Below are 13,157 nucleotides of genomic sequence, written 5' to 3' on the forward strand. Positions count from 1 at the left end.
CCTCTGCTAACAATAAATATGGTTATAAACCTGAGATCTATCCAGGTATTCCACTAGGTTCCACTCATTTTTGACTCAGTTATTTGTAATTGTTTTTGTTGTTGCTATAAAGTAGTTCAAAATGCATGTCACCTTACCGTGCTAATTCCTGTTTGCACCAGAGAAGAAATACTAGATACTTCCAAAGAATACAGTATTTCCATCGCAGGTAATGAACAGACCACAAGGTTTTTCATCTAAGAAAAACAGGACAGCAATGAATGTCTTAGGTCAATATAAACCTATAAGCACAAGACAGCACTTCACAATCCAGGACATAGATGAAAACATTTGATACAAAGTTAAGTGAAAAAATAAGTAAATCTGTTACTGTATTATTTAAAGGTTACATATAAAATTACATCCTATCCCATCTTCTAAATCCACTACCTGGAGTCCATTTTACAATTTGAACCTAAGGCAAATGTAATCTGGAAGACAAATGTAAATGTAAGGCAAATGTAATTCCTCAGTGTCAGAACCATGAAGTATCACTATAATAAGCACTTTCTTGTGGAAATGCTCCAATTAAAGTATGGAACAGAAATTTATACTATTTTTTTTTTTAGATGAGAAAAAAGAGCTCTGCAGGGTTATTTCTGATCTGTCAAGTACCTGTATGAACTAAGAGCTAATATATTTCGAGCACTACTTAACAACTAGTTTTGTTATTAATGCTATTTCTAACACATAATATGGACAAATATGAAAAAAATTCTCCCAAACCTTCTTATTAGTAGTAGTTGTCAGAGCCACTAATTTGAGATTTATAATCCCTTGCCTGAAAGAGAAAAGAAGGTTTAAGTGAATCACATAAGCCAGTTGCTAGGCATAAGCTAAGTCAAAGTAATATCCTTGTACAAAAATTTATTCACACAGAAGATAATGAATTTGACTTTTCAATGTTTATGGCCTAGACTGACACTCTTTCTAACACTTTCACTTGGAGGTTTTTGCCTAACCTATTTGTTCTTAATGGCTAACAATGAAATAGTCTTTACCCTGTCAGTCTGTTCACAGTTATTTGGAATTTAACACATATTAGGGCTTCCCTGGTGGCTCAGCTGGTAAAGAATCCGCCTGCAATGCAGGAGACCTAGGTTCAATCCCTGAGTTGGGAAGAGTCCTTGGAGAAGGGAAGGCTACCCACTCCCGTATTCTGGTCTGGATAATTCCATGGATTGTACAGACCACGGGGTAGCAAAGATCTGATTAGAACCAGGCAAGAAACCTGGTTCTAACAGAAGGGAAATCAATGTGAGTGTCATAATGTACCAGGTGACTGATGAAGGTGACTCTGCTTCTGTGGTGAGAAGAAACTCTTCTACATGAAGGACAGGCCAGTTCCATATGGGAGTTAGGGTGTAAATATCCCATAAGCTCAACACGTTCTGCAAAAGAGACATTTCATTGATACATCCTTTTAATGACTAAAAATTTACATTTGGGAATCTATCTTTTGATATATAACTGAAATAAAGTACATTACACAAGACAGTAATTCACCCCAGCTAAAGTCCTTGTCTTGGTTAAGTTAACAATATTTCCACTGTTAAATATAATACCAAGTGAAAATACTTAAGGCAAAGTATCAGAAACATACATCGGTATCAAGAACAAAAAGTAGGTTGTCTATTAGCTGGAACTTCTTTGCACCTACAAAAGAGAAAGCAAGGTGTGTAAGGACTACGTTTCTGGGTTACGTATTGCCATATTTAAGACAGTAAACTAACATATTTATGAAAAGGCAGAAGTATACGTAAACAAGAAGTTTCCATTCCCATTTATTCCCTCCACTCTACTTTTCTGGATGACCACTAAAACAAAAAACCTCCCAGAATGAAGAGTAACAACTGCAACACTCCAAGAAGTCAAATATGCAGACAATCATAGACTAATAAGCTGGCTTGTGTGCAAGAGTTATTTGCTAAAATGGCCCATCCACATGCTAGACTTAGCATATTGACATGAAAATAACAACTCAGTTTCAATTACCAAAAGTAGTTTCATTAACTTATTTTTACCTTTGATAATTTCTGAATCAATAACACTCTTAACTGTCATCCCTTTCCTTGAAGAATCTGGCTCCCATTTTGATAATGCACAATTGCCAGTTCCCTATAGAAGTGAAAACAGTATGTCAATTACAAACTTGGTTTTAGACCCAAGTTCTCTCCCAAGTAGAAAGAAACATCAAAGTTGTACATGTGACTAATTTCAAAATATATTTATATATATTCAGGTTCAGCTAGCTGTTATCATCCTGTTCCTCTCTTAGTTTTCAAGAGAACAGAATGGAAAGAACAGGGAACTCCTACCACGTGAACATTTAATAAGGAGCAGGCACGTTCAGGGAACTTAGAGACACCAGATAAGCTTTAAGACTTCCTCTAGAGTTATGAGATAAATACAGTGCTTAATGAAGTATTGTCATTAAAACAACTATTTGAAAAAAATTCATAAATATTCATTTCAAAATATTTGAAGCCCAATGAAATACTGAACAGGATACACTCACTAGATGGGGAAAAATGCCTGCTTAATATATAAATTTGGCAAGCAAAAATGTTGTAAATGCTGTAATAATATAATACAATATAGAAGTTTTGCCTACTCCGTGAATATGATATTAGATGTTTTGTTCGCTGCTGTTGCACTAATAGCTGAAGTGAAAAGTGAAAGTGTTAGTCGCTCAACTCTTTGCAACCCCATGGACTATACAGCCCATGAGGCTCCTCTCCATGGAATTCTCCAGGCAAGAATACTAGAAGTCATTCCCTTCTGGCACAGATCTTCTGGACCCAGGGATCGAATCCAGGTCTCCTATATTACAGGCAGATTCTTTACCATCTGAGCCACCTGGGAAGCCCTAACTGAAAGACATGCTAAATGTCAGGCAGAGATTAGTGAAAATAAAGATGCAATAGTTTTTCCAATGTAGAAACTTAGTTAACTTAATGAGTTAATTTCATGAAATTTTCTAATTTCCCTGTTTCTGCTATACACTACAAATTCAAAATTTTGCCAAAACTATGTTTTAATGAAGAAACATTTCAGAAAAAGAAATTTGAAATTTTATTAAAAAAAGAATTACCCCAATTATCACAGGGATTTCACTTGCTAAATCACCAGCCACAAGATTGAGACAACCGAGAGTATGATAATTCTCAGTAGAAATAAAGCTGGACTTGATTTGTCCTTGTAACTGCAAGATTTAAAAAAAAATAAGAATGTTATATATATGCTCCATATTCCAAACTCCTTGGCAAGACTGATAAAAATCAGTTAAATCAACAGTTACAAATGTATCTTTTAATGGGAATGTCATTAAAATGTTTCATCATGCTAATTCCCCAAAATCAACCATTAGACAATTATGCAGAAACACTTTTTTAAACTGGCATTTAAGTTTTAAGAAGACAGTGTGGTTTTCTCTTCTTACCGTCTTAGCTGTACTGAAGTCTGCCTTTTCAATCGCTGCATGAAAAAAGAGAAAGTAGGCTAAATTTATACTATGACATAAAATATATACGAGTCTCCCCTTTTGTGTCAAGATGAAATTATATACAATCTAGTGAGAAGACAACTGGTCAGAAGTTAATAAAGTGCTGGTGACTTTTCAGTTTTGCCCTTGACCAAAGAAATAAACTGTCATGGCATGTTGCACTCAGGGCACCCGCCAGCGTGTCTTACATCCTTATAGTGCCTCTCCACACGTTCGCTCACCAAGGTTCTTCCTACTCAGAGTCTTCTCCCTGTCCCAACTCTCCTAGTCAAGCTCTGAAGCGCTACCTGTGGTGTCTTCATCACTTTGCTCTCCCTTTTGGAAGAGCTGTTTCACTTGTCTGGCTCCTTCATCAAACTTTAGAGAACCGTGTATTTTAAATCTCCTCATATCCCCAGGATCTGGCACATTCTTAGCACAGGTATGCATGCATGCTCAGTTGCTTCAGTTGGGTCCAACTCTTTGTGACCTTTGTGACCCTATGGACTGTAGCCCACCAGGCTCCTCTGTTCATGGGATTCTCCAGGCAAACATACTGGAGTGGGTTTCCGTGCCCTCCTCCAGGGGATCTTCCCAACCCAGGGATCGAACTCTTATCTCCTATGTCTCCTGCATTGGCAGGCGGGTTCCTTACCACTAGTGCCACCTGGGAAGCCTTCTTAGCACATAGTCGATCTTTAAAAGAACAATTGATGAATACATGCCTGGAACCAATTCCTCAATCTCTGCCAGCTCAGAGGGATATAAGATCCACACAATTCACTAACACACTTTAGATTACTGCTCTGTATTATTAATTATTAACATAATCATTTCAGTTTACGGGTTCATTCATTCCAGCAAAAAGCATTTATTACTATGCTAGCATATCGCTCGTCTCTCCGACTAAGTAGGAAAGTCCTCGAAGGCTATAAATAAGTATTTCTTCAGATTCTGTTGCAGTCTTAACTTGGAGAATAAGTATATTACAAATACTCAAAGTATACCCAGTATCAAAGAATAGAGTTACACTAAAATATTCTCAAAGAGACTATATTAAAATCACTTGGAAAACTCGTAAGAAATATTGCTGTGGGGCTTCCCTGGTGACTCAGCGGTAAAGACTATGCTTGCCAATGCAGGAGACACAGGTTCAATTCCTGGTTTGGGAAGATCCCACATGCCAAGAAGCAACTAAGCCTGTGCACCACAACTATTGAGCCTGTGCTCTACAGCTCAGGAACTGCAACTACTAAAGCCCATGCACCCTTAGAGCCCGTGTTCCACAGGAAGAGAAGTCACAACAATGAAAAGCCTGCACATCGCAACGGGAGAGCAGAATTCCTGATCTCTGTAAATACAGAAAGCACATGCTCACCAACGAAGACCCAGGGAAAACAAAAAATTAATAAAATTATCGATTAAAAGAGAGCCCTTTGCTCAAAAAAAAAATTCACTGCAAATCAGTAATAAGAAAATAATACATTACTTACCTTGTTGAATTTTTACAAGCTGCAGGTTCGTAATACAAAAAAGTCCATTGTTTGTAAGAAGCAGCATATAATAGGTATCTATTAAAATAAAATAAAGCCAGCTTCTTTAAAAGGCACATCAATATAAAATTTAAACCAGAGTCTGGATCTAGCTTAAAAATATGTCCATTTGCTCATTTAAAGTCTAATAACCAAGTAATATAGTAGCAACACAGATAAAAGTTATTTATAAAGAGTTGGTAAATCATCTGTAAAAACAAAATTACTTCTTAGAAACTTTTATAAACCAAACTTCATTCGCCAGAAAAAAATAATCTCAGCTACATCAAAATAAAGTCCAGTTAACATTTGTTAAAAAGAAATATAATAAATATACTAAAATCCATAAGAACATTTTAAAAGAATATTATGTATCCTTAATTATCTACAGAACTCTTAAAACTATAAAAAAAGTTTATGATATATTATTTAAGAAGAGTTAACATTTAAGCCTCTGAAAAGATCTAAAATAAACTTATTTTTTAAAACAATATTAATTGCTCCCCAGAAGTTTAACTTTGTATAAGTGTTAGTCACTCAGTCATGTCCCACTCTTTGTGACCCCATGGACTATAGCCTGCCAGGCTCCTCTATCCATGGGGATTCTCCAGGCAAGAATACTGGAATGGGTTGATTTCCTCCTCCAGGGGATCTTCCCAACCCAGGGATCAAACCCAGGTCTCCTGCATTGCAGGTACATAGCGCAAATTAATTTATCTAATATATTAAGTACAAATCTGATTTTTTGACTGAACATTATTAAGAAGATATTAAAAAAGAAATTTAAAAACTTACCCTCACTTGAACTATCTTTCTCAATAACAAGATTCCGGTAAGTACACTGATTTTCATCGTTAGCTTTCTGAACAAATGCCTAATTACAAATTAATATCAAATGATAAGATTAAACCCAGGAAAACACAATCAAAGATTATTTTCTTTAAACTTGAGGGTTATCAATTATCATTAGCAATAATTCTACCTATATCCCAAACATTTTAGTCTTGAAATGGAAAACTATTATGGACAAGTATACAGTCTTCAAACTGTAATTTTTCAGTTTTGCACTTATGTCATGTTTTGTGGATTAAAAAAATGTTGCCTGCCATATCAGCAAACAAAGGATGCTACGGCCACATCCAGCCATGAGGGAACTCAGGATGGAGATGAACAGGCTGCCCACTGGCCAGCCCTCAGCCACGGCAGCTACTCCCAAGTGTACACCGAGGGGACTCTGGATAGGGAAGCACCTGATACTGGCCCTTGGTGGTAAAGGTGCATAAGTCAAGGAATGATTTCAGTGAGCCCACTCTTGCATCTTCCCATACACAGAAAACACTAAATTCATTAACCTGAGATACCTGATTTTCTTTAGTTAACAGCTCTTTTGACGTTCCGACTATATGGGCTGTCTTGCAAAACTCCTATATATCCTAGCTCCTCCCTTACTTTTTCAGACAGTCCCTCAGAGCTACCTTGAAAGACTGCCCCCTGGGCTTGAAGTTCTCAGAAAGTCCACCCAATAAAACATAATTCTCAACTTTTAGGTTGTGCATTTTTTTCAGTTTCTAAGCTATGATTCTTAAATTCAACGTTAAGAAGCATTATTCTTTTAATTTAAAACACAAATCAAGCAATGCTTTGCTAGAGTTTTTAGCTAAGAGATAGTTTAGAATTTAGATAATGGAGATGAAAAACATAACAAGGTAACAAGGTCTTACATTGGTGAGTAATGTTAGCTTTGATGTTACATGAATAAGATGTAGGTTGCCGCTTCTCTCCCCAACCAAAAGAAACTTTCCTTCTTGACACAGGCCAACTACATCCACTTCAGTATCTGAAAATTTCAAATCAAAGTTATGCCAAGCTTCCTCCAAAAATGTTTATTTTCAATAGGAAGAATTGCAAATTTTGTTATTAAAAGTCAACTATTTAAGAAGCTTCTTTTAAATATTTCAGGAAAGTAGTGATTAATATCAAAAGGAATGCTACTGACTCTTAGCCAATAAATATTTGCTGAGCACTGATAGGCTAAGCATTGTTCAAGGCCTTCTGTATACATCTGAGAATATTACCAAGAGTCCCATCTTCATGGAACTCAAATGCTAAGGCAGAAATAGATGATAAACAGTCAGCATAACAATCTAATTATATGACACAAACAAAGGTGATACAGAGGAGGCAAACAGAGCTCGGAAGAGCCATGTGGTATTAATTGGAGTGCTCAGGACAGCTCCCTTTGTCAGATCTGAACAAAAATTTGAAGGAGGTGAGAAAGTTATTGTCTGCACAACAGCAAGAAGGCCAGGGGGAAGTGAAGACTGCAAGGGGAAGACTAAGACAAAAGGCAGTAGAATGTAAATTGTTTATAACTAAAATTATTCACTAGCAATATCTGTACACAGAGTACTATATGTAGACAGGGTCTCACTTTCCATTGGTGAAACTGAATCTTGTGGCCCCATCAGGGCAGATATGCCAAGATTATACAAAATATAGGTTTTCCCATATTGAGATCAAGATTTTGTTCTCACGTGCATACCTTCTAATTCCTTTTCAGCTAAGTTTTGTTTTAAAATAAGTCATTAATTTTCAGCTGTTCTCACACAAACACTTCAATTTCTCTCAGAATTTCAGAAAAAGTTTCACAATATTTTCACCTATTTTCCAACAAAACCTCTGACTTGTTTGTCCCTTAGTTTACTCTTAAGTCCCTATTTGCATATACATACTTAAAGCTCTTTAATCCAATAGGAATTCATTCATAAGCACTTTTTAAACATTTATAGTGCTAGAAGTATTCAACTATCTCTTGATGGTATTGAAATTATGCACAAGATCCAGGAACTTGAACATGCATGTGTCCCAAGTCGCTTCAGTCGTGTCTGACTCTGCGACCTCATGGACTGTGGTGCACCAGGCTCCTCTGTCCATGGGATTCTCCAGACAATACTGGAATGGGTTACCATGCCCTTCTCCAGGGGATCTTCCTGACCCAGGGATCAAACCTGTGTCTCCTGCATTACAGGTGGATTCTTTACCGCTGAGCCACCAAGGAAGACCAGTTTTCTACTAATGCAAAAACCATGCAAATCAACTGTCTCTCCTAGTATGCTTTTCCCTAGACTTATTGACAGAAAGGATCATCTCAGTATCCTTTCCATCTTGTACTCAAGATTCATTTCTTAAAATCAGTTTAATTTCAAGTCTTATAAATAATAAAGAAAAGGCAATGCTGTAGAAATTGGTAGCAAGATATAGTTGACTTCCAATTTGTTTACGGCATTACGTTAAACTTACCAAATGTAAGATGTAACTGAAGAGATCTACAAATACTGTCCAACAGTATCACTGACTGGTCTGCTATAATAATAAACCCATCACTTAAGCTGCATGCTTGTATTTTTGGATTTAATGAGGCCTGGAAGAGGGAAAAGTAGGACTAAAATAAAGCATATTTATATATGTTTAACAACAGTTATCAATAATGTCATCATAGTCCTAAGAACCCAAGTTTAAAACTTCACTAGACAGGCCTCTTTTCTTGAGCCCATATAACTTCTTAGTCAAGCATTTCTTTTTTAATGTTTATTTATTTGGCTACATTGTGTCTTAGTTGTGGCACACAGGATCCTAGATCTTTTTGTGGCATGCAGGGTCTTTAGTTGTGGCATGTGAACTCTGAGTTGCAGCATATAGGATTTAGTTCCCTGACCAGGGATTGAACCCTGCATTGGGAATGTGGAGTCTTAGCCACTGGACCATCAGGGAAGTCCCAAGCTTTTCTTTCTATGATACATCTTGAATCCCATCAGTACCCAAAACAGGGATATAGTCCAGGGTTGCTTCTGCTATTGTTGCTCAGTCTCAAAGTCATGTCCAAGTCTTTGCAATCCTGTGGGCCGCAGCACGCCAGGCTCCTCTGTCTGCCGTAGCAGAGGGCAAAGGATTACCAAGTACAAGCCTTTGTTTCCTAAGGGTCGACCTTATGCTTGGAGAAACCAGCAGGTCTTAACACAAATGAATGAACCAATACTGGCATAAAGTCTCAGTGTCTGGGCTACAACAGGGAGGGGGGCTGTGGTGTACTGTGAAATGAAGGACACAAGGCCCTACAGAAACTAGAGTCAGTGAAATGAAAGCCCCATGGAAAGGTGACCCTGGCATGGCCACAGCGTCCAACTTGCCAAGAAAATCTGCATCTTTGTGTGAAATATTCTACATTTTAAATATTGGCAGCTCAGTCAACATTTTAAAAAACACTGCAAGCCAAATACGAGTCTCCAGTTTGCAGCTTCTGTTGATTAGAGCTTCCCACACATATGTACCTCGAAGCAGCTGGACAGCTCAGTGGTTGAGAATGCTGTCACTTACTAGCTGAGTCATCTCAAGCAAATGCCTCAACTAACTCTCTAGTAAACCAGAAACAATAATAATAATGCCTACAATACTGGCTGGTTTGCAGAGTCATGAATTAATTCATATAAAGGGCTTAGATCCTGATGCTGGGAAAGATCAAGGAGAGAAGCGGGTGACAGGATGAAATGGTTGGATGGCATCATTGACTCAACGGATACAAGTTTGAGCAAACTCGGGGAGATAGTGAAGGACAGGGAAGCCTGGCGTGCTACAGTCCATGGGGTTGCAAAGTGTCGGAGACAACTGAGCCACTGAACAACAGCACAGGGCTTACAAGGGAACCTAGTCTATAGCATATGCTTGATAAATTGGCTCATATTATATCTGTTTCAGTGGCCACCTTCTGCAGGTGTAATTCTTGAAAACTACATTCTGATCCTTCTTACACTCTTAACAGTGAAAAGTTACACCAAAGAAGAAACTGTGCTACACCTCCCAGGGATCTAACCCAGGCTGTTTTCTCTGCCTGGATTGCTCTTAACCTTGAGACTCTTTTTTTGGCCGCACCGTGCAACGGGATTTTAATTCCTCAACCAGAGATCAAACCTGTGCCTGCTGCATTGGGAGCGTAAAGTCTTAACCACTGGACCACAAGGAAAGTCCATTTTTTCTAGTTTCCTAACTGGAAACTTAAGATTATTGACTTTAGGTTTTTCTTCTTTTCTAATATATGCATGCTGCTGCCGCTAAGTCACTTCAGTTGTGTCCGACTCCATGTGACCCCATAGACAGCAGCCCACCAGGCTCCCCCGTCCCTGGGATTCTCCAGGCAAGAACACTGGAGTGGGTTGCCATTTCCTTCTCCAAGGCGTGAAAGTGAAGTCGCTCAGTCGTGTCCGACCCTCAGCGACCCCATGGACTGCAGCCTTCCAGGCTTCTCCGTCCATACGATTTTCCAGGCAGGAGTACTGGAGTGGGGTGCCATTGACTTCTCCAAATATATGCATGCAGTTTCCCTCTAAGCACTGATTTTGCTGCATTCCACATATTTTGGTTAAGTTGTGCTTTCATTCCCCTTCTTCTGAAGGCCCAAGTCAGGTGCTAGTTTATGAAATGCTCCTTAGATTGTCCCAACCCGCAGTGAGCTCTCCATTCTCTGAACTCCTACTACATGTACTGTCTGTACCATTCATTTGGTATTTAGCACACACTGACTTGCACAGCTAGGTATTTTTTACTGCTATGACCTGTCTAAGGAAAAATCCTAAAAAGAGTTACCAAATGCAAGCATGGGTTGCCAACACAGTATTTGCTACAAGTAATGCCCCAAGCTAACAACTGATGAAATTTCAGTTCTTAACTGAATTCAAACCTCCATACATACTATTCTTTTTCAACAGTAGCCCTCAGAGATCAAGAGGGGCCTGGGCCACTTTCATCTTTTAAGGCTGCTGGTAATAATAATAAAAAAGAAACACCATTTTCTCATTATAGAACCTACAGTATTCTTTACACTCTTGCCTTTTACAAATAAATACCAAGGACTAAAATTTATTTGTATTATTCATAATATTTATAAATTCCATGATTTACAAATGCCATAAAGCAGTAGAGGCTGACAACAGGACACAAGTTGCGTAAAGAATAATTTTTTGAAAATCTTTATCTGCTAGTGTCAAAAGTCAAAAGCCTACATTTTGAGACCTTTGATGAACAATGTTCCCAGAGACTCAGGCTCTCCCTTTCTAGCTCTAAAAACTACAAATCTTATCTGGTCTTTCCTTCTTTTAAAACTTTTTTCCTTAATCAGCTAATTAAAATATTACATTAATGTACTATGAGAAGTAGAGGAATCCTGGGCTATAATACTGTGACAGAAGATCATTTGTACTCTCTCTAAAAGAAACTTGTTTGCCATGATCACCAAAATTTTATCAAAAGCAAATTACTGAGAACAAAAATCAAATAGCAATACTTTCCATAGATGGCAGAAAATAAGGTTTCAAGCCTGGTGTGAGAATGGTGGAGTAGTTATTAAAAAAACAAAGTTAAAATACAGAGAGAAGTTCATGGAAAGGATAGGACAATCTCAACCTCAGTGGTAGGAGTATGAGAAGAGCTTGGGATCAGGGAGGGAGCCCAGGGGCTTGCTTCAGTTCTAGGTAATGTTTTACTTCCTAAGCTGGTGGTAGATATTCTTTGTATCATTTTTGCATACATCTGTGTTTCTAAAATGCCAAGAGGAGCTATGAAAAGTTTAGGTTTGGAGTATTGACCTTAAAATGATGCATAGGGAATTCAGATGGAAATTTCCAGTAATCTGACACTAAATGTTGCATGCCTGTGAAAGGACTATACTCATTTATAAAACAACTACCATGTGGCTACCAGTCTTACTAAACACAGTAAAAACTTTGTGAATGAAAACAGTGACATAACCATTACCTTTTCAGAGGAGATCTTTGCTAGTAAATCTACTTGATATAAAGCGGTTCCGTGTTCTTTTCCTGAACCAACACTTAGGTACCCACTTCCTGTATCATCATTTGTTAGCAGCTCAATATCATTCCACATGTTTCTGAGATTGTTTTCCTGGTCAGGAATCACTGCCTTTCCTATGACAACTGTAAAATCAGACTAAATTACATTGTTGCATAGACTCCAGCTCCTTGGGAAATAAAAAGGCTTTATTAAAAACATATATATATATGTATACATATATACACCAATAAACAGAGACTTCTCTGTGTTATGTCACTAGACACTTTGGATCAATAAGATAAATGGAACTAGAACTACGATTATCACTAGAGAAGAACATACTGGTTTAGGGACACGGGCAATTTCGATCTTACCAACGTGTCCTAGAGTTTCTAGTATTTTGTATATGAAGTTGCTCAGTCGTGTCCGACTCTTTGCGACCGCATGGACTGTAGCCTATCAGGCTCCTCCGTCCATGGGATTTTCCAGGCGAGAGTGCTGGAGTGGATTGCCATTTCCTTCTCCAGGGGGTCTTCCCGACCCAGGAATCGAACCCGGGTCTCCCACATTGCAGGCAGACACTTTACCATCTGAGCCACCAGGAAGATCTAGGTGAAATTATAACAAGCTTTCATTTGAAAAAAATCTTTAACCAGAATAGCAAAAAACAGTGAAGTTTCCAAATGCATATCGTCTGGGATACCTTGGTTATGGTTCCAGACGAACTTAAAAAACCATGTCCATTCACGTTTCCAAGATTGTTACACCATAAATGAAAATGTTAAGGAGAGGTGGAAAAAAACAGATTAGGCTTCTGACTGGACCAAAGAGTGTGTTGGTAACCTTAGGAGTCACTTAACTATTTCATCAGCAAGGACTTAAATAACTCATTTCACTGGGTCTCCAGGGCGTAGAATACGAAAATGAAAAGCAATGCTTGGATCAAGACTGGAGGGGAAAATAACCAAATAGTTACAGTTGTTTTGAAAACTGCTCAGAGATATTTTTTAAAATCTTTGACAGTAACAGTACAGGAAAGAAATGATTTTTGACTTGGGGCTCTTTTACATTTATTAATCTGTTGTGGTCAAGCAAGTAATTTAACCTTTCTGTTCCTCAATTCTCTTCTATACAATAGGAATACAGTTGTACATAGCCAGAAAGGTCACTGCCAGTTTCAACGTTCACAAAACAATGCTTGGTTTCATGGCAAGCACTCACTTTTAAGTGCAGCTAATCCACTACTGTATTGGTGGAAGAAG

General features: G+C 38.0%; 1 protein-coding gene across 1 annotated transcript in view; it reads right to left on the bottom strand.

The window, feature by feature from the left end:
- Positions 1-12,034, bottom strand: part of KNTC1 (kinetochore associated 1) — a 66,267-nt gene extending 54,233 nt beyond the window's left edge. The window contains exons 1-12 of the mRNA XM_040250779.1: positions 11,860-12,034; positions 8,356-8,476; positions 6,777-6,892; positions 5,851-5,929; positions 5,017-5,094; positions 3,482-3,516; positions 3,134-3,244; positions 2,064-2,157; positions 1,643-1,695; positions 1,315-1,430; positions 766-820; positions 138-236 (exon numbers count right to left, since the gene is read on the bottom strand). Of these exons, the coding sequence (XP_040106713.1) occupies positions 138-236; positions 766-820; positions 1,315-1,430; positions 1,643-1,695; positions 2,064-2,157; positions 3,134-3,244; positions 3,482-3,516; positions 5,017-5,094; positions 5,851-5,929; positions 6,777-6,892; positions 8,356-8,476; positions 11,860-11,988 (1,086 nt within the window). The 5' untranslated portion in view covers positions 11,989-12,034. The remainder of the gene's footprint in view (positions 1-137; positions 237-765; positions 821-1,314; positions 1,431-1,642; positions 1,696-2,063; positions 2,158-3,133; positions 3,245-3,481; positions 3,517-5,016; positions 5,095-5,850; positions 5,930-6,776; positions 6,893-8,355; positions 8,477-11,859) is intronic.
- Between the last annotated feature and the right edge of the window lie 1,123 nt (positions 12,035-13,157).

This window comes from Oryx dammah, unplaced genomic scaffold (assembly GCF_014754425.2).
Source record: "Oryx dammah isolate SB20612 unplaced genomic scaffold, SCBI_Odam_1.1 HiC_scaffold_12, whole genome shotgun sequence".
In the NCBI taxonomy this organism is placed as follows: Eukaryota; Metazoa; Chordata; class Mammalia; order Artiodactyla; family Bovidae; genus Oryx; species Oryx dammah.